Source organism: Blennius ocellaris (assembly GCF_963422515.1).
Source record: "Blennius ocellaris genome assembly, chromosome: 4".
Lineage (NCBI taxonomy): Eukaryota > Metazoa > Chordata > Actinopteri > Blenniiformes > Blenniidae > Blennius > Blennius ocellaris.
In genome coordinates, this window is record NC_137653.1 from 5856146 (window position 1) to 5880071 (window position 23926).

The following is a 23926-nucleotide window of genomic DNA, read 5'->3' on the forward strand; positions in this document are numbered from 1 at the left end:
ACTAAACTCCAAATTTTTACTTTATTGTTGTCTGTTATTTTGACCAAAATGATTGTCCAATTATTTTTTACTCTCCATCACTCATAAACGTTACGTATATAATAAGAATAGTTACAGATGTATATTGTTTGCAAAAAAAAAAGACTGGGTTTACATTTTATGAAGCTATCAAGCTATAAGCATACAATTTGAAAACTGTCACATTACATTTGAAAAACTTCATCACGATATGAGATGTTGCACGAGACTGGATAGACATCAAGCATGTTGCAGAATATAAACGGCATAATTCAGGAACTTTATGAGTCATTATGAGGTTCACTTGATCTGCGTGTGGACAGCATCACTCATTTCACAGACGTGGTAGCTACAGAATATGCTTTCTCTCCACTCTTTACTTTAAGAATAGCTCTGATGTAGGTCAACAGCACACAACACAAGACGCCACATTTTTCTCTCTGTGTTGACCGAGTTCTAATGCATCACTGAAAAAACAAGGTCACCGATACTCAAGAGGGATTCCTGTCTTTAACAGTGAGCTTGGTTGCGTCTCATCTTTTATCCAGACAGATGCTTGATCCATCAGTCTCCTTTAGCCGACAGAGACTTGATTCCTCTAGCAGGACACGAGTCGAGGACATCTGAGAGAGCACATGGGGATGTTTTGACAAAGCTCCGGCCTTGTCCCTGATGAGAAAAGAGAGGCCCATATGGAAGGAGCTCTGCGCTGCACAGCTCTGCTTTCCAGAACAGCCTGTCTGAGGAGAGTTTATCCTGGACAAAAATCATGAGGTCTGCCTGTATTACCTTCGTGGAGTAACACCAGAAAGCTGCCTGCGGTATGCTGGGGATAACAGTAAAATGGGCAAAGGTGTTATAAGAAAGAACCAGACCCACAGGAAGCCTCCAGCATTCAATGAGATGACCAATAATATGAAAAGAGGTGGTGGGATTATGCCGGGTCAAACTGTCTGAATTTGAGATTCAAAAGATGGTGCTGGATAATGAGGAGAGTGACGGAGGGGCATATGGAGCACAGACCGCCATGTGCAAAAACATGTGGAAAACGTTTACAGGCTTAACAGGCCATGATCTTTTGAGTTCAGGGAGATTCGCAGGGATCACAGGTCACGTTATCGCGTCTGCACATGATGAATGTGCTGTGAAAATGAGCATGATAAAGTGTTTGTGTATGAATCTTCCTTTCTACACACACGACTGCTCACTGTAATTTGATTTGCACACTTTGAGAGGCTGTACGTGTCTGTTTAATTTGAGTTTTTCTCTCTTATTAGACTCTTGCCTCTCATTAGAGGCTCCCCAAGTCTTTTTTTTTTTCTTGCTTCCTGCCTCTCGCCTGCTGTATGGATGAGTGCATGGCGCAGAACAGGCAGAAAAACAGCAGACCGCAGACAGAGTAAAAAAAAAAAAAAAAAAAAAAAAGCACCTGGCCATACTGAAATCCCATCACAGTGGGGAAGAAGGAATAAAGGCTCCTGAATGTTCCCTGGGGCCTCTGTGGACAGAATGACACGTCTTAAGGCTTTGCCTGTTCCCCTCCTGCTGTTAGAACATCCTACAGTGTGTACAGACCAAAGAGGCCGCCTCTATCAACCACACATCACAAGGTCTTTATTGGGTTGAAATGAAAAGATCACTGATGGAAATCAAGGACTGTTGCCTATGATGCTGATATTGAGTCATGCTGCCTGTGATGCCATTTAACAGGCAAATGTTGCAGTAATGAACATCTGCTCAGCTTGTAATTTGTATTCCTTATGCTTAACTAAACCGTTCTCAACAGCAGCCGAAGCACCCATCAATCTACAAGGATAAGTGTGGCTTTTACTTTAACATAATGTTGTGTACATGTTGTGGCGTTTGGCAGTTTGGTCTTGCTCTTTTCTCTCACTCGCTCTCTCTGTTGTGTTTTCTGATACTGCAGCTCGATGCAAACCTTCCTTCATCGCTGTTTGCACAATGAACAATGCAGCAAAAGCCTTGAGGGGGTGTGTTTGTTTTGTTTTGCTTTGTGTCTTGCTCCAGCACAGAAGACAGTCATCCAGTCATCGGCGTGGCTGTTTCCCCCCACATGCGCTGTTAGTCAATTAGAGCTGCCATTAAAGACAGAGGCACCGAGGGAAATAAAGGCAGCGGCGCGGATTTGTCTGTGCTACGCTGATTTCCATCCTTAAACCCTCTCCAGACGAAGAGCCTGCAATAATTGGGATTCTGACAGTGGGTTAGGGGGACTCATTTCCTGCATTCGCCTCCTCCCCACCGCTATTCCATGCAATCATGTCTATCCAATCATGTCTGCACGGAACCTACCTCTGCACTCAGTCCCCCCACCTCGCTTGATCTGCAGCCACATTTGGCTTCCTTAATCTAATTGCCCTGGTGCAACTGCAAAGACCTTGCTCCTGAGTGCCTACTGCCACTTACACGGACTTCACCGAGAGACAGAAATTAGAGACCTCAAAATGTTTATTATCCATCTGAATTGCAAGTACTGGGGAACATGTTGTGAACTTTCTGAAGAATTTATGTTGATCATATAATGTGTCTAAAAACTGGAGGAGTGTTTCTGTGAGGGTGGAGAAAACATAAGAATATGTGATGCCAGGATATTATTCAAACTATGAACTTTGCTTTGAACTTGATAGTCTTTATAGGTTGTGTATTTTATCAAATAGTTTGAGCCACAGTCCATTATTATTATTATTACTCTGCTGCTGATGTTAATTCAATGCCTTGGACAGCAAGCATGTTTACAGGTATCTGCCAAATTCCAAGACACAACACAACCAAGGTTCAACAGATAGATTAGCTTTGAGGTTTCAGCTGGAGCACTGTGCGAATTCAAAACTCTATGTCTTGAGAGCCCACAACCTGTATTTATGATTGTGGAACAAGCATATTGATCACGTATTGGCTCTTTACTTACAATTTTATTGCACGACCGACAATAACAAGCGCAGTTATCGTGATCTTTATTTTCTCGGCTATTGACTCACTCTTCATTGTTTTCATTGTGATCTGTCTACTCTGCTGTATTTATGGAGGATCTGAAACAATGATAACAGCAACCGAACTAGTGCCCCTAACTAGACACCTTGTATTCAGCGCCTGCTCAATATCGAGTAACAGACCTGATTGATGCATGAATTGTTTTCTCCTGAAGACTCTTGAACCAGGCAGAGTGCACCAGGTGGCTTTTAAAGCAGTATCATTCAAAGCAAACATTTAAAGAATTGATGGTATTTGCTTCCTATAAGTGTAAATGGAGAAGAGAATCCTCGAGAAGGACATGGGAAAAGAACACGAACCACGTAAAAACAGGCCCGTAAGGATCCATCCATCTTTTCTGTGTGTTTAATCCAAGTCATGATCACCAGGGGGCTGGAGCACATCCCAGATTCTGTGAAGGGAGAGCTGCGAAAGGAAATCTAACATGCAAAATACATAGAGAAAGGAACAGGCCCAAAATTGAACCAGGGTCTTCTTGCTATGAGGTGAGAGTGCAAAACGCCGCAGGACAGTGTAATCCAAGAAAAATATCTCAATTGGAAAAACAGAGTGCTTAAAATAATTTAAGGTGACCAACTGGACGATTTGTGCAGAGTTGAAATGTCCCTGTTTTTGTCAAGGTGATTTGGCGCCTCTAAATGGGCCAGCTGGATGGTGTGGATCAAATTGAAGGAAAAAAAACCTCTCTTTTCTGGAGAACTCTTCAAATCACCCACTTCTAAAGCAATGTATTTAGTTTTCATCTAGGACATCTTTTCCACATCATCATTCCCACTGCAGATGATTGCGAGTGTGTTGCAGAACAGCTGCAGTTTTTTATCCACTGTTTCACTGTTTAATGTTATCTGGTGACTCTTTTCCCAACAAATCTGGGCCACAACGCCACACCAAAGGTGCTGCTTGTCTTGTGTTTTTCTTTTTCCTTCCTAAATACAGTCACTGGAAAAAAAACTAAACAAAACTGAGACATAAATGAAATTGTTATCGCTGTGACAGATCGTCTCCATGTGAATCTCCATTGCTCAATAACATGAGCCACGCTCCCCCACTCGAGACCCTTGAACCTACAATAGCATGGGGTTAGATGATCAGATTACGCTGAAAAAACACACATGGGCATTGTTAACAGAGTTTGCAATTCCACCCATGAACATGGTTCTTATTGTGCCTAGCTGAAGAGAAATGCTTTCATTTCTGGAGCGAGCAGCGACGGCAAACAGGACCTCATGTGTCTGTGTGGTGCGCCATCTCCAAGGCTTTGAGGGGAAATCGGAGCTCTGTTTTCAGGGCCATTTCTGCCGAAAGACCTCAATATAGTTCCCTCACTTTCTGTCCGTCTTAAGAGGAGAAACATAATCTCACTTGTAAGACAATTGCAGAGGAAAAGACTTTGGCAATTTCATGTAAGCACCCCCTCCTACTGTCAATATTTTGACAGATTTCATGACAGCGTAATTATTTGCCGGGATCCCTGCCAAGGGTTTAATTGTTACATGCGTAATTACACGTTTAGTTGAGGAGACGTAGGAACAAAGCATTGGGTGCATTATTAGTATTACAGTACAAATAGTGTCTTTCATCCAGGCTGGTTTAAGCTGTCTCGGAGGCTCCATAATCCAGCCAAGAAAGAAGATAGCTCAAAACCCCTCAGAGGGCAACTCTCACAAATCAATTCATTACCCTGTAATATCGGCAGGCAAAGGCACATCTTTCATAGATCAATTCATTATACAACTTCTGGCAGCTGAGAGGCGGCGGCTGACCACACTTTCAAGCACTGATATCAGCTTTCACTCTCTGAGAAGACACACCGAGAGCAAGCAAACTCATGGCAGCCTTCCATCAAAAGACAGACTCCTGAACAAAGGAGGGGGGCACTATATATAAATATATACATCCTGTTTTGTTTTTGTTTTTTTTAATTGTAGCAGTTTTATTTTGTGTCTTTGTGAAACACAAACTAGTCAGCTGTTTTTGGTGAAGCTCATAACTCTTGTATGGAGCATTACAACCTATCTCCGTGCATCACGTTTTGCTGCATCCCACAGCTGCACTCACAGATAATGCCTCCTTCTCATAAAGCATTAATATTCAGTCGCTGCATCACACGATTGAGAAAGACAGAGAGGACCAGCGAGGACGATCAGAATCTGTACACATGTGCCTCTGTCAGGAGAGGTGCAGTGCACAGATCCATCACTTTCACCAATGCAGCAGGGGCTGGTGGAGAACTGAGCATGTGGCCAGTGATGATTTCACTCCGGTGGACAATGGATGACAAAGCCACTTGAAACAAAAAGGTGAACTGCCACTTTTGTGACCTCGAGAAATCTCATGCCCAGCTGTGAGCATACAAAGTGGATCAATAAGCTTTCCCTGAACAGACAACATTTATTTGTATAATCCTATTTAGTACACACACACACACACACACAAAAAAACAAAAACAAAAAAAACCACTATGAAAGAGGACACCCCCGAGATGGTTCAATCCATCGCATGCAGTGAATTACATGTAGGTCACAAAACAAGCAGATTTGTGTAATTATGCGGGGATGCGGATGAGGAGTCGCTTGCTGCACCAAAGTAGCTATATCTTCATATGGCTCTTACTGGCCTGTATTCCTTAAGGAAGGAGCTGGTGCCTGTCCTCATTAGTAGTCATTGAACGGGGCTGGCAGTGTTTGTGAGGCAGCACCCATCACGTTTCCCCTCCCAGCACTCAGACACTGGGGGATGTGCTGTAATTACAGGCACACATAAGAGAGGCTGCAACACACCGATCTAAAACGCAGGTGGGTGGTTTGTTGTGCTCGGCTTGATCAGCACGGCTCCAGTCTGCGGGCTACACGCTGTCGTGCTGTTTCAAGTGATCAAGATCTCAAAGCACGTTGTCCAAATACCACCTGCCAGAGTGCGGATAGGGCATGGCACAGGTAAATGTTGGGCACATTGATGTTCTGAAAAGCCAAATCGATTTGCCTGTGAGGGACTCCAATTGACAGGAAAATGCAGGCAATTTGGCTGAATAGGAGGGGGCCTGCATCCAACAAAAGATTAGCACCGAATTTTGCTGATTTGAAACGGTGCATCATGTTCCTGTTGAATAGCTGGAAAGCATGAGTTCTCGTAAAAAAAAAAAAAATGCAGATATGTGCTTCTCTGTGAAGGTTAAATGAAATGTTTAAGCCATTTTTGATATAACAAAGTACCTTTGAGGTCAGGGTATTCAACCAGCTTCTCTGAAACCACATCACTTTTCCAGATAACTGAAAAAAGCTTGTTTAAAAGAACAGACTTTTTTTTTTAAGATTTTGAACATTTAGATTGAAGCTTTGTGGCATAGTGGATTATTTTTCAAATAATTTTTCATCTTTCAAGTTCAAGGTAACAAATGAGATATACTTTCTCTAAAAATGTGTCACTACTATGGAAACAACCAGAAAAAGACACTTCTCAGACAGAAATATGGTTAATTAATTATATGTATTATGTTTTTTTTATATATATACATATAAAAAGCAGACTCATAGGCTTTGCTACCTTTATTCATTTAGAAGGGGAAAAAAATACCTTAATCAACGTGAAATATCACAGATGCCTGCTAGGTTGAAAGATTTGTTTTCTTTTTAAATGGACCACAGGACTGACTATAAATGTGCTGCAAGTTTAAAAACAAGAAAAGAAACCAATGATTCTTTGTCAAGGAGTTTTCACATAGAACACCAATGTGGAGCAACTCCTCTGCTTGTATAGCAGCTCAGAAGTACTCAACTAAATATGTTCTGGTGCTACAATTTCCATATGGCATTGTGTGTTTTCAGATCAAACCCTGGCAAAAATTACCACATGAAATGCCATATTTCACAGTGCATTTCAGTCAGAAAATAGCAAACGCTTGCAGTGACGGTATTTGTCATGGAAATGTGATGATGGCTGCAGCTGAATAACCTATGCGTTGGATTTATGCATTTATCCACTGCTTATATGATCGACTGAGTGGGAATGAATAGATCTTGGAACAGCACAGAGTGCAGAGTGCATTGCCAGACATAAACATTTCTCAGATTGGTTGTGGTTGAATTGATCTGTTGTGCTGGCAGCGCTGATTCATTAGGGCTTAGGAATAGTGATGAAAATAGCAAAAACATACCTCGACACACAGTCCCGTTTTCCACAGCTTCGTTCCCAGCCTTGCACATGCAGCGCCCGATGGGTACCATCCACTCTCCATCGCCATTGCAGTACAGCTTAATGGGCACGTCCACCTCCTCCGCATTTGGGATGCAAACACCCCTCGCAGCCACGAGAGAGGTGCTCTCTGCTCCCGATAGCGTTTCCTGGAACAGCGCTCCGTTCGTGATTATACGCGGACACTTCCGGTAGAAGACACGGACAGCAATAAGCGACATGCAGCCGCCGTAGTCCTGGAAGGCCAGATAAAAGCCGTTTCGTGACACGGGCCCAAAGCTGCGGACTTCAGTGTTGATTTTCATCACTCTGCCACCGAGGTCCACTTGGGAGAAGCTTTCATCCGCAGCGATGGTATCAACTTTGATCCAGGGATTCTCCATCCAAGCTGGGGAGGTTCTGGAGGCTGTGTCAGCGTCCGATTCGTAGTAATACAGGTTAAAAGTCTCCTTACAGGAGCCCGGTACCTTGGGGATGCTACTGCAGTCCCTCACAGAGAACTTCATCTCCACGTGGATCCGCTGCGCTCCACGACGCCTGATGTATTTTGTCCGTACCCAGTTGTTCTGGTTGTTGTCGAAAACATTACACACCTGGTATGTCCGGATGGTATTCATGTTTTCGTCATAACCGCTCACCTCCTCCCACTGTTGATCAAGAACACAGAAAATAGTCATTCTTCGGTCCATTTCTCTACTTCGACTCTCTTGCATTTAAAAAGAGAAGCTTAGTAATTGAGGCACAAAAGGTAACGTGATTCATTCAATTAATTCAGATTCAGTTGTAAAACAGTAAGTGGTTTTCTATTAAAATAAACGGTCAGACACCTATTTCCTAGCAATATGTCTTTATTTTTTTCAAAATACGTGTGATTATTTGAGAATAATCATCTTAAGATAATATTTTGATTGAACTGAACACAAGATGGGGAAGAGGGCATAATACACCTAATAACTCCTCAAGGATACATTAAGCTGATTAAAAGAAAAAAAGAACCATTACTGTCAGCATGTCCTCCCATTTGTCACACACATACTCGCATACTAAAAAGGTTAGAAGCAAAAATGCCTCTCTTCACTTATGCTTCGCTTATGATACGATGTCCTCCCTCAGGTTTACATAAGGCTACCTAGGAGTTTAATTCCAACCCTAATCCCATCTATCTGACAAAAGCCTGTCAGTCAGTGCTTGATACTTGTTCATAATGATTTTCTTTATCTGTAATTAACACCACAAAAAGTCAACAGAACAAGCCCTGGATAAACCTGCTCTGGATGTGATATTGAAAAGGACTGATATAAAGCCTTTAACATAACCTTTGTAAGACTTTAACAAAAAACATGGAATTGTTTTCCTGAAGTTTGTTTCCTTGGAAATTTTGGAAGTGTCATTGCAATAACTAATAAACACTGTATTTGTACTTGTGACCAAAAAAATACAAACCTTTGAACTTTGATCACCTAACTGTAACTGATGTTTTGCAGAAATAACTATTGTGTCATAGATGATCAAATACAAGAAATGCAAGAAAAAGGAAATGATACATAAAAAATGTCACAACAGTGACAACATAGTAACAACTCTACCTTGACGTAGACATTACGCTCCAGTTTATCACTTTATGCACCTAACCTTTTCCAGTTGTTCTTTATGACATTTTGGAACACAAGCTGTGCTAGCTTTTACATAGTGTGCTGAAAATACAACTGCACTTTCAGGTTCAGTATTTGGAAGGTTTGTATTTTTGTTGTTGTTCACTTCAATCATTTATGAAACCTATATTTAGGACATTTTAGGGGAGAATATGAACTGTGAGTGTCATCTGCTATCCGGCTCTTTGTACCATGGTTTACTTTGACAGGTAAAGCCAGCAGGAAGAATCTGGCACTAAGTGGTCACAGGAGACTCTTTTGGCTTTTAGCATTAATCAGGTTTTTTTTTGTTTTTTTTTAATTAAGTCAAGATGCTACAAAGGTTTAAATATAGTATTTGACTGTTTATTTTGGGACGTCAAAGAAAAAGCACAGATGTGAGGTTGGCCTTCTTGTCATGCTCTCTCATGTACTTTACCACTCTAAGAGGGACTGGAAACGTCCCGTCAAGTCACTTAAACGTAGCAGAGAAGCTCTGGCTTATGTGACAGTGTGTCCGACTGTTTCTTTTTCTTTTTTTTTTGGGACATTTATTATTGTGTCTTAACAGGACAGATTCATAGACACAGTCAAATGGGTTATTGACATTGTCATGAAAGCTGCTTTAACTACTGTCAAGGATTGAGGGAACATGACATGGATTTTCCACAATCAAAGTCATACTAAAGTGGCATAATCGTATTACACAGGTAATCATATAAAGAATAACTAAGTCACAAATTGTATTCTAGGCATTTGAGAGAGGCTGTTTTACTTCAGAGTCCATTATTGAACACCAGTTTGAGTCTTCGCTCTCACAATATAGAGTCCAGATGCACCCTCTGTGGTTTTCTTGCCCCTGAGCTACAGATCAAACCAGCTTTTAACACCATGCGCTCTAACCGCCAAGTGGGTCATGACCTTGACCTCGACATCACAGCCAAGAAGAATTCCCGTTCACACACCCTCCCCGAGCTACTTTACATGGTCCGAACTTTCCCCGGTTTTGCCTCCAGCTCCTTCACTCTTCACTTCACAGCTGATATAATTTCTCAAATTAGTGCCCACTTAGTGAGGATTCCGACAGATTTTGACGGGTTTGGAGAAGAAAGTCACCCCTCTTGTTACAAAGACGCAGCTTATCAAACACTCTGACTAATTAAACGTGCTTTAGTTTGTAATTCCCATGCCCCAATTAATCCCTCGCTTGTGTGGCGCTTGGCTTGAACAAACCCAAAATATCACAGGAGCCAACCTAAACAGGAACGTCTGATGTGCAACCAAAGTACATTCAACAAAAATCGCCCTACAAAAAGTTGTTTATCTGAATAAGCATTTAGCTTCACAGTAATGTTTGAATCAGAGTTTGGAAGGAGAGTTTGATGCCTGTTTCAGAGGGAATTTGAGGCTCTCAGGTTGGGAACACTGCACTGTCAGCCTAATTTGTTTATGGTTATTTTCTGTCCCGTTCTTCTCTAGAAGGAAATACTCAGTTGAATTAAAAACATGCGGAATTGTTGTTCTGTGACTATCAGTCCAGGTAGATGGTCACAACCTGCTCCAGGTTTCTTCCCCTGTAAAAGGGAGTCTTTCCCTCCACTGCTGCCTCGCAGAGGATGGCTTGTTTTCGTTTTCTACATATATTTTCAATATAAAGTGTCGTGAGACGGTCGTGTTGAAATTGGTGGTATACAAACAAAACGAAATTGAATTGTGTTTATTCTACTTATATCAGTCACACTGAAGAAATTGACGCGTAGCAGGCCAATCTATATTTATGTCATCTTAACTGTGCTCCTGCAGAGTACCAAATTGCATGTTGATGCAGGTTTAAGAGGCGTTTTCCACCTCGCAGCTTTGCAATCATACAACTTAAACAAGCTGTGAAGCCATGGTGATATATTCTGCGGGTCCAAGTTGTTAAGGTCTGAGGGAAAAGCTGTCTTTTGCCCAGGTCTGGCAGACATCATCATCGTAGGTCATGAGCAGCCATTGACCTTCCCACTTGCTGGGGAGCGGTAGGGAAGCTGTGGGCCAATTAAACAACAAGTGGACAGCTTGCTTGTGGCGAGCGGAGAGCGTTGGACAATCACAGTTTAATAAAACGAACCAAGAGGCAGGTGGGGGCTGCTGCTAATGAGCGATGCAGACAGGGGAAACTCCGGGAGAAAGTGTCAGCAGTGACGTGAAGGGGGGGGGGGGGGGCGGAGGGCAGGGGAGGGCCGAGTCCGACTCAAAAAGACCCCAAACAAAATGTGTTTTGATGAAGGGCCCCTTTTTGTCCTGTCACGGCCTCTTTGCCCCGCTTTCATCAGAGCCACTGGAGGGAAGCAAATGGGGCATAATAAGAGCCTAACGATCAAGCACAGAGTGTGAAATTAGAAGAAACGTCTTCATTTTCACAGCTTTTCCCCTGTTTTTTTTTTTTTTACTGAGTGCAGTAAAAAGGGGTGGTCATGTGTTTAAAGTATGGCAGGTGGAGGTAACACTGATGGTAGATGTCAGGATAGATTAACTCGAAAGAGGGAGCTGCACTCAGAGGACGGGGGAAACAAACATGGCAACTGAAATTCTGATCCATTTGGAAAAAGATCTTTGTTCTTCCTGTTGTCAACAGCCCTGGGCTCAGTGCATTGAACAGTGCAATATTAGGACAAAAGAAATAAATAAATAGATGTATAATAAAAAGGATCATCAAAGAGGTTTCTTACTAACCAAAGGCATAGTTAGTATTTTACAGAGCTCTGTTGTGCTTCTGAAATATGTTGAGTAACTTTTCAAATTTGTTAGACATAAGACAACTGCAAGGGAAACAATAAGAAAAAGTTTTTTTTTTTTTTCTTTTTCATGCAACAAAGGCTTTCTTCCTCAGAGAAACAAGCCTTCATAAAGAAAAAAAGACAAGGTTGTGAAGCAGAGTGCGCCACTGGCTCTGAACAAAAGCGTACTGTTTTATGTTTTAATTACTGTTGTTGGTGTATGGAGTCCCAGGGTCACGCAAATAATTTTTAATGTTTGGAACAATAGATGAAAACACAAAGCAGTTTCAGGCAAACGGACTGAAACAAACGGCACTGGAACCCACCAGCGTTTGAGATTTGAAGAGCCGGCTGGGATAGTACCTCTAAATGAAACTAGATTGGATCTTTTGTTATATTTAAAAACCCCGGCATAGTGTCACTTGAATGACACCAAAATGTAAATTACTACAATGATGATGCAATGTGATATTATTAAATGGAATATGGGGCGAAAGCTGAAGCTAAAGCTATTTCTATTTAGATCTAATATAATAAAGTAATACCAAAGCTCTTATTACCAATGCTGATAGGATACTTTGCATTGCAAAGGGTAAAAACATAAAGAATTTCTTTATTACATCAAATTATTACTGAATTTGTTGTAGGTTTATTAAGCTCAATCAATTAAAATAGCATATGGATCAAAAACCATTAGCATAGCAACAGTTGCCGACTGTTCATAAAGACTCAGATGTTTTAAATAGTTCAGATTTTGAGCACCTAAAAAGAAGATTTAAGCTTTGTTTTTCTATCATGGATTTCAAGAGCCAGTAAAATTGGTGCAATGTGAGAAAGATTAGGAAATGTGATCAGCTTAAACAACACTACATCATGTCCTCCATACTTTGAGAGACCCTGTATAGTGCACCTGCATGGGATATTTTTCCAGTCGGTAAAATATGAATAAGACTGTGACTGTGGGAGACGTAGTTATTTCGGGAAGATGTGTATGTACATGTCTCTGTGTGCAAACACTCGTAAAAAACACTGAGATGAAATACAGATGCAAACAGTTGTAAACTATTTATTTGACTTTCTGCAAGCGGCAATACAAATGAACCTCGGTTGAATGAGCATTTAGGATTTATAGTAGACTGAATTTGTGTGATAAGAGTCAGAGCCTGCTGTTTAGATAGTGCAAGTCAGATTACAGCGACATTCAACCGCCATCGCACAGTTCCCAAAACAAACTAGACTGTTTATCGCCTCACAGCAGTTGTCAGGCCATCCATACTTTGACAAAATAACGTTTGTGTCCAATAATGATCAGCTATACAATGTGTAATTTATATGAGCCTGAAGCAGTAAGACTGAAAGGCAACTGCTGCAAAGAATACCAATGTGAAGTTATTACAGCGTGCAGGACTACTGGAGAGAATGTTATATGTCAGCTGCTCCCCTCTTCCTCTGGAGTTATATGAGGCATTACGGTTCAGTGACGCTTACTGAGAATGAGGTTCAAAATCGATTGTGCCAGTCGAGGAGAGAGAAAGAAAAGTTCAGCTGACCTGTAATCCATACGTCTCTCTGCTTTATCTGTAAAGCCATGCGGAACGCACTGACAAGGCTGAATTATAGACTGGAGTTACAGCTGCAGCTGAGACAATTCACTAAAGACAGATTTCTGCTTCATTCATGTGGTGCACCAAGGGAATAAGTCCCAGATCACCTACCTGCAGTTCTGGATTTATCTTTGTAGAGACAACAACAAAAAACTTCCACTAAAAGATTTAAATGGGAGAAAAAACAAAACAAATTAAACACAAGCCCAGTGATTGTGCAGATTGAACAATGACTGAAATGGCTGCTATGACATGATAAACATCATCCCCTGCAATTAGGACATACGTAAATGGTCCAACAATTGTTTATGTCGCGATAATGTAGGAGGAAAAGTGGGAGGAAGAGATGAAGCATTTGGATGCATTTGATCTGTATGGGAATTTGCACTAGTGTTGACTCATGAGAAACTTTCTCACTCTTCATACGTTCAGCTATCACCACTGCACATCACTAACATCATGTGTCTCTATCCTGTGATCTCGCCTCTCTGTAGCTTCCTTTAGGATCTCTTAAATATTAAAGTGGAAGTTTGTTACCTGACTTTCCTGCGTTTATCACATCAGCAGCAGGCAGATTAACTTTTCTAACATCAACTGTGTTAATTATGTGTTGCTCTCTGCATAAAGCCACTACCTTAGTGTCTTTTACTGGTAAAAGGGAGTTTTCTTTTTGGAGTGAACTTGCTCAGGTGGAATGATGGGGTTTTTCTCTGTCAAAGTGCAATGAGTTGTAGTTAAACTCCAACGGATTCCTGCTGTATTGGTTGGAAAGTAGCCATAGTCGCAGCAGCAGTCACATGATAAGAAAACTGTCCTGAATTTTGGACCCTGACAGAAGCTGATCCCAGGTGACTCTCTCTTTCTATGCAACAAGACAGATTAAACATATTACACATATGATCTCATGTCACACCTCAGCTACGTCTACCGGCTCCATCATTGATTTTTCTGAATTAATAAAATACTTTGTTCTGCTTTTTTTTACCTTTTAATAATAAAAAAGACAAGCACTTTATTGCTTCTAAATTAAGAAGATTGTTTGAAATAACCAACACTTTGTGCTTTTTGCACTTCTTCTCTTTTTCTGCTGTGACAATGGAATTGGCTAGAGGATATGCAATATAGTTTCGTAGATGGAAAAAAAAAAAAAACGGTTACAAATCTGCAGAAAAATGCTGAGCTGGTCATAAATCAATTGTTGTATTTCTCCAGTGGGGCTTCAACGGCGTGTTCAAACTACAAGCGAAATGATGAAACTGTCAGCGTTTAAGGTTCCGTTACAAATATGCCCGAGCAAGAAAGCTTCTGCAACAATCAAGACGGTCAGTAACTCTGCTCGCTACAAAATGTTGACCACAAACACACTCCTCATGATCGCTGTGGTGAAGTCCTGTCAAAATTCTGACAAATAGCTTGACCTGGCAAACACAAGCAAGAGACTAGCCGATGGTCATTACGATCATTCAAAGCTTGCACAATGGGTATTTGTGAGACCAGAAGTGAAATCAAACCAAATCGAAACAACTTAATCTATTACGGCTCCCGCCATCAAGATCGATGGCTATGCTGCAGGTTGCTGTCTTTTAATCAGAAACAGACACTGGTGAAGCCGTAAACTTTTAAGTCTTGGCATGAAAGCCTATAGCTGCACTTAACAAAAGGCAGAGCTTTTCAAAGAAAAAGCCACAAATGTTAAAAAGCGAAGTGAAACATTAGTCAAACAATAGTGTGAACGCACTCCGAGGGCACTCAAACGTTTAACACTTTCATTGTTTTGACAGAACATGGAGCCAGTATTTATCACTTCTTGTCACTTGCAGTGTTTGAATTAACCTGAACTAGCTTCACGGGCTTGAGCCACATTACATATCACTGCTCTATCACTGACAGGAGTAAATAAATTATTCACACAAAAGCAGAGAGAGAGAGAGCGAGAGAGACCCAATGGAAAACTCCCGGGGCGCAGTTGCCCCATTTGCAGTTGTGGGAAATCTGTCAGAGCAAGAGTGGCTTCCCTAGAGGGACACAGGACAAATGACACCCTCTCTCTGCATTCAATTACTACGAGAGAGGCCATGGGAGCCAAATCCTGCAGGAGGCCAGGCTTCGCAGTGAGGAGAGGCTAACCCACACACAGCCTTAAGTAGAACTGTCTGCTCCAGTCAGCTTCAATTACCACTGTCCACTACTAATGCACAACATGTGAACCGCCAAGAACACTCCCATCTTTTCGCCCCCCCCCCACCCCTTTTTTTTTTTCACTCCAGTTGCATGTGGACTATGTTTGCATGTTTCGTTGACTCATTTGCAAAATATAATTTCACATGCTGGGGATTATGAGTTACGGCGAATCAGTGGCCAATTTTCCAGTGACCCTGTGTTTTACAAATTACTTGTAAAGAAAGAAAGAAAAAAAAAAAAAGGTTCTGTGAAAAAAGAAAAAAATGGCTTGTTGGTATGCCTTGTTGGTATGCCACATGTCCACAATTACACATAAACAGCCATAATCATATTCCAAAGGAATTTTAATACAATATGCAATTCAACTTTGATGAGTCAGAGGGAATTGATTTATCTAACATTTTGCAGCTTCTTATTGCTTTTTCTGCAAAAACTTGACAATGTGGTGTGTCCCCAAGTGACATGAAATATATCCCAGTCCTGGACCACATCATGACACATATTAAAGGATAATCCAACCAACACACACACTACCTCATTATGCACTCTAACTATGCAGAAGACCTCAGTTTTTCGTTTTTTCTTTGTTTTGTTTTTTTTCAGAAGCTCGAAGTGCTTTGTTACCACAAGTCCATTTCCTAAACGGCTGCCTGTTGTCAGCACTTCATAATAGTAATGAACAGGTCAGGAGGTCTGACCTGATGTTAAAACGTCTCTCAGCTCCACTTGAGATGAACACACTGACCACTTAACCCAACTCAGGCAGCCGGTGTCGCTTCATGAAGCAGATTCTTAATGGGTGAGAATTCCTTTTTGAGGAGCCACACACAAATTATTTTGAAACTACTGTTTAAAGGGGGGGGGGGGGGGGTGGGGGGGGGGGGGGGGGATTACAAATTTAGACTGGGGGGCACCTCGAGATAAAACAACTTTGCTTTCTATGTCATGACCTGCAACAAATAAATAAATCCAAACTATCACACTTGGACTATGACTCTGTAGCAGCTGGTGTAAACTCTACAGTAATGTATCATTTCTAATAAACATTGACATTTTGTGGGCAACTTTGTGAGCAAAGATAGCATAATTAATAAGGACATGCATTTTATTTATTTCCATGTGTAAGTGTTTCCTAAACTTTTATTTTTATTCACACAGCCCCTCAACAGTGCTGCTGAAGCACCCCCCCCCCCCCCCCCCCCCCCCTCTCTCTCTCTCTGATTTACCGTGAAGACATTCGCTGGCAGCCAAGCCGTCTGTCACAATCTGCACAACCAGGACCGGGTCTGCTTTAGATTCTACAATGTGTCTTATGATGGTTATTCTTTGACAGGCGCTTGTCTACTTTTGACAACCAAACCAAAGCAAAGCCTTGTGACCCCTGCCACTCCCAGAGGGGCTTGGGCCATCAGGTTGGGAACTGCGGCTTTATACCTCCCACAGACTGTACAGAAATAGCAAAGTCGACAACATGCACTCAGTGACAAGCACTTCAATACCCGAGCCACCAGTGCAGCAAGAGAGGAATACATTAGACCACCCATCATTAAAGTCATTGGCGTATTAACGTGAAACCAAGTTGAGGAAGATGCGGAAAATCTAAATAAGTTCCACATGGGAGTACAGGTTTTAGGTAACTACATTTGTTTCTTTTAGAGATGTTTAGGGTTCAAAATAATGCAATCGAAAGCTGTTTTTCCTTCCTGATGAAGCTATATCTAAATGTATTCATCAGGCCAATGAATTTCAAATCAAAATGGGAAGTCACTTCAAATAATAACACGTTTTACCATTGTTGAGCCTGTACCCACCGGGCAGATTGTAACCAAGTTGCCTCGAGGCGCGTGAGTATGTGTTAGCGTTGAACACTGCCTGCACCAGTTTTCCAGTGTGGGTGGAGTGGGGCATGTGAAATGTGTCTCTCATTGCCAGAACCTGAGAGCGTTAGTGAGAATACAGTAAACTTGCTCACTGCCCCAGGCTGAATTTAGGTTTTTAACACTAATTCTCAGTGATTTTTGACTGTGCCATTAGGAATAATGAAGATGCCCTGTTTGCACTGCTAAAGGACAAACTGCGCCCGACTGTCATTTAACATAATTAAAAAGGAGAAACTGCACGGCTATACACAAGTAGGGTTGTAAAACTGGATTTAAACGAGCTCAAGTGCGTGGCATAAATCAGCCCCGAAAATGTGCTGCGGGAGGATGACTTTATAGGTACGCTTAAAGATGTTTCTTATGATAACGATTTGATAGGCGTTATTCAAATAACCTGTAAAATAAGACTGGAATAACACCAACTGCCATAACACTTTCGACTTAGCGTCGTGCTCTTACTTGTTTGCGTTTCCATTGTGCTGAAATGTATCACATGCCAAGTTAGGATATATTTCATGAGGCTATACAGAGTAGTGAAAGCCAACTGCTGGTGCGGCGCTCTGCTGGACGTTACTGATCCACTGACTAAGCCCGTGAAGCCGAGCATATATGTGTGTAAGACAATAGCTTCTGTAAAGCACCTCTTGCTGTTATACTGGGAGTGAGAGGGAACGCTGTTTCCACACCTGTTGCCCTGGGCCATAAGGGGCAAGCTATCTCCATCGCCGTCACTCGCCACTCTCCTCTGGACCGGCCATTTTGACTGACGCGGCCACATCCGTCGTAAAAACTTTGCTGCCCACGCTGATAAGGCCAACCTATACCTGACTAAATCCAGCGGCTTAAGGGCTTTATATTTCATTGTGCTCCAGGAGAGGGATATACCATAGCTGTGCACGGGAGGTTTCAATAAAGAAAAGGAAATTATCCGAGGTCAAAAGCAGAAAGAAGGAACTTGCATCCTTTCTAAATTCCTCATGTATAAATCTTTTCGGGAAAAAAAATTGAACGTGAAGCTATTTGATTTGGAAGAATGAGCGACCGCAGAATCAGGCAGAATACCACATATTGCTGGAACAGAGATGATCCTCAAAGAGCTTAGAGCTCTTTAGTTTGATGTTTCGACTCTAATTTCAACTCCACTTTGGCCAGAGTCAACATTTTTTTTACTGCACAAAACAGCAATGACCTTTTCAGATTTTCCTCTTCACTCTGAAAGTTTCCACTTAATATTAATTGTGATTAAGAAAAATGCGGAGTGAATGTTTTGCTGAAACCAACATTTTGTAGAGATGAAAGAAAGATATGATGTAAACGGTGTTTGGAGTATGTCTCACTCAGCTCTTGCTCTCTCTCTCTCTCTCTCTTTCTCTGTGCAGATTGGATCCAGAGCTGGAAAGAGAAAAGGAAACCAAGCATCTTTATGCTTTGGTATTGATAGTGAAAATTAGCAGGGAGGAGACATTGTACCCTCAGGTTGTGAGAGACGGAGTTGTCCTCATTTTTTTTTTTTTGCTGAGCAGCTTTGAAGTTGTTTTATGGAACTGTTGAAGGCTAGTTTTCTTTTCTGCCATTTTTTTTTTCAGCTCAAAAAGACACAACGTGACGGAGGATAATTCAAACCATCTTTAATAGAAACCACAGAAGCATAAATAATTGAATAAAATCAGCAGTGGTTTTTTGAAATGCACCAGCAAATAAGTCTACAAGGTTTTTTTGTTATTTTTTCTCTCTTTTGGGCCTGTCCTTAGAAGCCTAAATCCTGTGGTGGAGGGGGAAAAAAAGTGAAGGAGACTGAGACTTGGGTTTTGGCTGCTCCAAGTGGGCCTGGCTCACATGTGGCCAGGAGGAACCGATGCCCTGGCAGACCATGTGGAAATACTGTGCATCAAACACCAACAAGCCCTGTATAACACATTGCTTCCAGTCTGGCATAAGAAGATATGCATTTAGCTTTAAGTTTTCTTTTAATATTCAATGTTTGCTATGCGTCACAAAGTTCAGACGCAGCCGAGATTGAATGAAATGATGAAATCTGGGACAATTGTGAAAAAGATATTTTAAGATTATTTACACATTGAGGTAAAAAAAGCAAAACAAAACAGTAGTTTACACCATAAAATGACTTTTCTTCTTCTTCAAAGTATGTTTGAGGTTTATAGGACATTAAAGCACTGTTGAATGCAAATTATTCAAAACTAAGTGGACCGCACTCGGGGGAGCCAGCTGTCTGACTGAACTCTGACCTTAAAGTGAGAAACCAAAACACTGACGACTAACTCAAATAAACCTTTCACAGGGGACTGAGCAAGTTTAGATATTATTAGCACTTTAGCAATTAGCAAAGAAAGGACCACCTAATTTCCGATGCAGTGAAAATAGCCGAGAACAACTTGCGTGTATATCATTACTTGAAATGATAATTCAATTAATGCTCTGGCAGGAGAAGCCGACGGTGGCGAAAGTGGAGCGGGTCACTTACACTGTTGTCACTCGACCCTGACACAGGGTTGACCGTCCAGCCGAGCTCCGCCGTGGCCGTGGTGGAGTCCATGAGTGTCTCTGTGAAAAGAACATAGGAAGCGACTGTGGTCAGATGATCTGCTGACGACATGAAAATATTGCTGCGGGTGAACAGAAACCACTTTGGCGAATACGAAACATTTTGAGACATACCATGAAAGTCGAAAAAGAAAAACACAAAATTCAGCTATGCAGACATTTACATAAATGTCCTCAAAGAGAGCTGATGACAGGTTTCATTTTTTTTTGCTTGTTTTCATTACTCATTGGAAAATACAGCGAAAGCATTGGGGGGTTTTTTATATGACGGCAAGAGTAATATTGATTAGTTATACTTTTTTTTGCAGGAATTACTTTGTGGAACAAAATATAATTCCACTCTGTCCAACTTAGCATTGTGTGTTGCTGGAGCAGATCCCGGCTGAGTATTAGTGAAGGCAGGGTACATCATGTCTATCACAGGACAAACGTACACTAACACCCACTGGCAGTTTAGAACTGCCAACTAACCTGAAATGCATGTTTTTGAACTGCGGTTAGACACAAGACTGCCTGCAGCAAAACCCGTGCAATGCACAGAGAGCCCCCACCCCCAAATCCAACCCGGACTGGAACCAGGGTCTTACTTGCTTCGAGGCGATAGTGCTGACGGCAACAGTGCAGCAGAAACGCTCGCACCAGTTTACATGCGTTAAGGGAGCATAAATGAGCCTTTGGCTGTTTGGCATGGTGCAGTTTACACAGGTAGAGTGCTGAGAGGTCCACATAACATTGACTTACTGTTTCTGAAATACTGTTCAGTTTTGTTTTGTTTTTTATCACCAATAACATCTATAACGGCTCAAAATCAATGTTCTCAAGCACATTATGATCAGCGGGCAATTATTTAAGACATCAGTGATAATTTTAAAGTAGCACCAATAGTAAACACATTCGTCACTTAAATGACGGTTGAATAAACTGAAGTTTTTATCATTGGTATGATTTTATTAAATTGTTCTACATCAAGACAACATAAAGGTTTTATCCAAAATAATTCATATTGAAAACAGTCAAATATAATCCTACTTGTGGTTCTATAACAGGTGAGACAAAGCCCGAGCAACCAATTATGGTGTGTTTAGTTGGCTGGTAAACAAGAGGCCAGTAAAGCAAATCTCCATGGTAGAGAGGAGGGGCCGCCCTATATGCCTCAGATTAGCTAGTGGAAAGAAACACCTCTGGTAATTGGGGTCAAAGAGAATGTGCCTCCTGTCTGTCATGAGGTCCTCTGTGGCACGCATTCCTCCAGCCTGGCCCCGAATGTCCGTCATATGCTCACTGAGCCATTCACGCCGTCACCTTCTTTGCCTTTCTTTCCCTGCTCTCTGCGGCCCGTGTCTTCCTTGCCTATGCATTTCCGCCCGCAACTTCCTTTCAGCTCTGCCTCCTGTCTGTGCGCAGCGAAGGGCAGGTCTAATGAATTTCTCCCGCTGATTAGGCCTGTGTCAGTCTTGTGCTCCGGTGCTGAGCTGCAGCAGATGGAGAGACCATTCATCAGGTTCACGGCGTCAGCTGCAACTCCAAAATGCCACAGAGGGATTTAGAAACCCCCTCGACAAACACGACTACTAAGCTCGACATAAGTCACAGTCAGAGACTGTAATACAGGTCCGGGACACAACTGCACAATGCAGCTCTTCATTAATGCTGTGATTAGAATTGGAGCTATTAGCGTTGGTTAAATGAAAACAGAACAGGGAGAGGAAATAAAATGGGAGTCCCGAAGATTACACAAAATTCAAAAGTTATTTTACAGGTAATGAGTGAGTGAATCAAAGAAGGAGGATTTGAAGTTATGTCTTGCAGGATTTTGTTTAAGACTCTCTGCACAGTCAGCTCTGTACCAGTTTGCAGGATATTTCAGAGACTTCCAGATATTTCATAACCCTGGATTTCCTCTGATTTATATTCCAGCACAAGCCACAGCTTTTAATTAACAGGCTCCACACGCAATGGTTTATTTCAGGTCCTTCCAGTGCCTCACCAGCACTCACAAGACATAATACTAGATTCCACATCCTATTCAGTTATCACAAAGCCCAAATCGTATAATTAGGTAGATCAGGCTGCAATTGAGCAGCTATTGATAACCTTGTGTGTGACTCAGAGCCGAGCAGCCTACAAGGGTGTTAGGCAGTGAAATGGTAATTATCCTCGATAATGATAACGATAATTAGTGAAGGAGTAAAGTGAGAATAATGAACCCCCTGTGTGGTGGTTTAGGAAGTGTTGTGGGGGAATTGGGGGGCAGATTTCCCGAGGAATGTTAACACGGAGTGAATGACGGGTCAACCCCTTCCCTAACCTCGTCTTTCTCCTCCTCTGCCTGGAGGAGCAAACCTCCCTGCCTCTTTTTCTCCATGACTCTTTCATGTCCTTGCTACTCAATGACCAACCCTCACACACAGTACTGTTTTGCTCATTCTCACCTCCTCCTCTCAGAGAGACCTCCTCTTTTTTTTTTCTTTTTTTTTTTTAAATGCTCTTTCTCTTGCTATCAGTGGTACACATGCTGGAAATAGTAGCGCATCACTCTGAAAGACTGATCACACTTCTTCCTCCTGCCGTCTACACTACAGTTCCGGCAGCCACACCGATTCATTACCTCCTGCGGAGCAGAGCACCACATAGCTCACCACTGTCAGCCGCTGCCTCCTTCACAGTCTGAACCCCCAACCGTGGCCGAGCATGGCTGCCCAGCAAGACGCACTAGCCATTAATCAGGAGGCGGACATGACACAGAATCTCTGGGTTGAATCCAGTCACAGGAACCTCCTATCTTTGTTTTTTTTCCCTCCTTGTGGACACTTATTTACAGTGTATTGAAGGTACTTGGATGTTGCCACTCATGGGACTGGCAGTGATGTCTATAGAAAGGAAAAGTGTCGTTCATAGTACATAAAGTTCACCTATAAAGGAGAGCTTTTACCACATCAGCAGTCTCTGACCACTTTAAATGAGCTACAGTTACTCATTCACACACCGACCGTGGCAGTTTCCTCTGCAGCACTTTCACCCAGGACACTTTGATCCATTTACATGGAAATGTGACAATCAAACCACTAAATTGGGATTGGAAGTCACTGCACCACACCAACTGATCCATAAAATGTATTTATGTTACTAATCAAAAATCAAAAGCTGAGCATTGAAACCTAGATGAATAGATAGAGAATGGAATATTATGTAAACAATCCAAAGAATTCTGGAAAACCTATTGGTGGAATCTACACAGGAAGTACATTGTGTCATAACATTTAATCAGTTAATTACAAAGCTTGACATTCAGTGGTAAGCAGTCAAAATGTTTGTCAAAACTTTTAAATGATCCCTATAATCTATTATTTTTCCAGCTGCATGACAACTTTCAACATAGTAAATTGAAATTGTAAGCGTGTAATCAATTGCCGTGGTTCTAGTGGACCTCTATCCTGCAAGTTTGAAGGTGTGTTCATGAGTAACTGGGAAAATTCTGACCTCCAAGGAGAGGAAATCGACCTCATTGCTGTCAAACTTGGGATTCCCCAATGGGAAAGTGTGACGCTTTGGGCAACTCAGGCACCTCCAAGCTGTCGTTGGTCACACTGATTGCGTCTACTTTTTTTCTGGGTTATGAACATCATCACTATGAACTGTGAAAAATAGGTTGCAATCCCAATGGAAAAGGTTATTTCAACACTCAACTACTCAAACGACACAGTCATCGAAAGCGAAACACAGTATTCTTCCGGCAAAACAAAGAAAAAAGAAAAAACACATTTTGAAGGGCTTTAAGTAATTGGGTTGTATGTTACCTCACACTGCCTTCCAGACCTCACAGGATATCCATTTTGACTTGATTAAGAAAAACAGACTTTGATGAAAGATGGTAATGGTCCATGCATATTGTACTGTACAGCAACAGGTGTAACTTATCAACTGAGTCAATTAAGCCATGTAATTCTAAGTTGGCTTTTAAAATAATTACACCGAACAAAAACAAGCTTTCACAGAGATCATTTTTTTCATGTGTTGCAGCCTGAGAAACATTTCCCATTCCTGTAGTTTGTGCCACTCAAAGAACACATCAAGTGTAAAAGTGGCAA

At 41.7% G+C, this 23926-nt stretch overlaps 1 protein-coding gene across 2 annotated transcripts in view; it reads right to left on the reverse strand.

The window, feature by feature from the left end:
- The window catches only part of ephb2b (eph receptor B2b), a gene marked incomplete at its 5' end in the record, with an annotated part of 133458 nt that overhangs the window by 64309 nt on the left and 45223 nt on the right, over positions 1 to 23926 (reverse strand). The window contains 2 exons of one of the 2 annotated variants that reach the window (XM_080494933.1): positions 7184 to 7868; positions 19774 to 19838. In XM_080494933.1, the coding sequence (XP_080351059.1) occupies positions 7184 to 7868; positions 19774 to 19838 (750 nt within the window). Of the gene's footprint in view, positions 1 to 7183; positions 7869 to 19758; positions 19839 to 23926 lie in introns of both variants that reach the window. The other variant, XM_080494932.1, reaches the window with a different exon arrangement.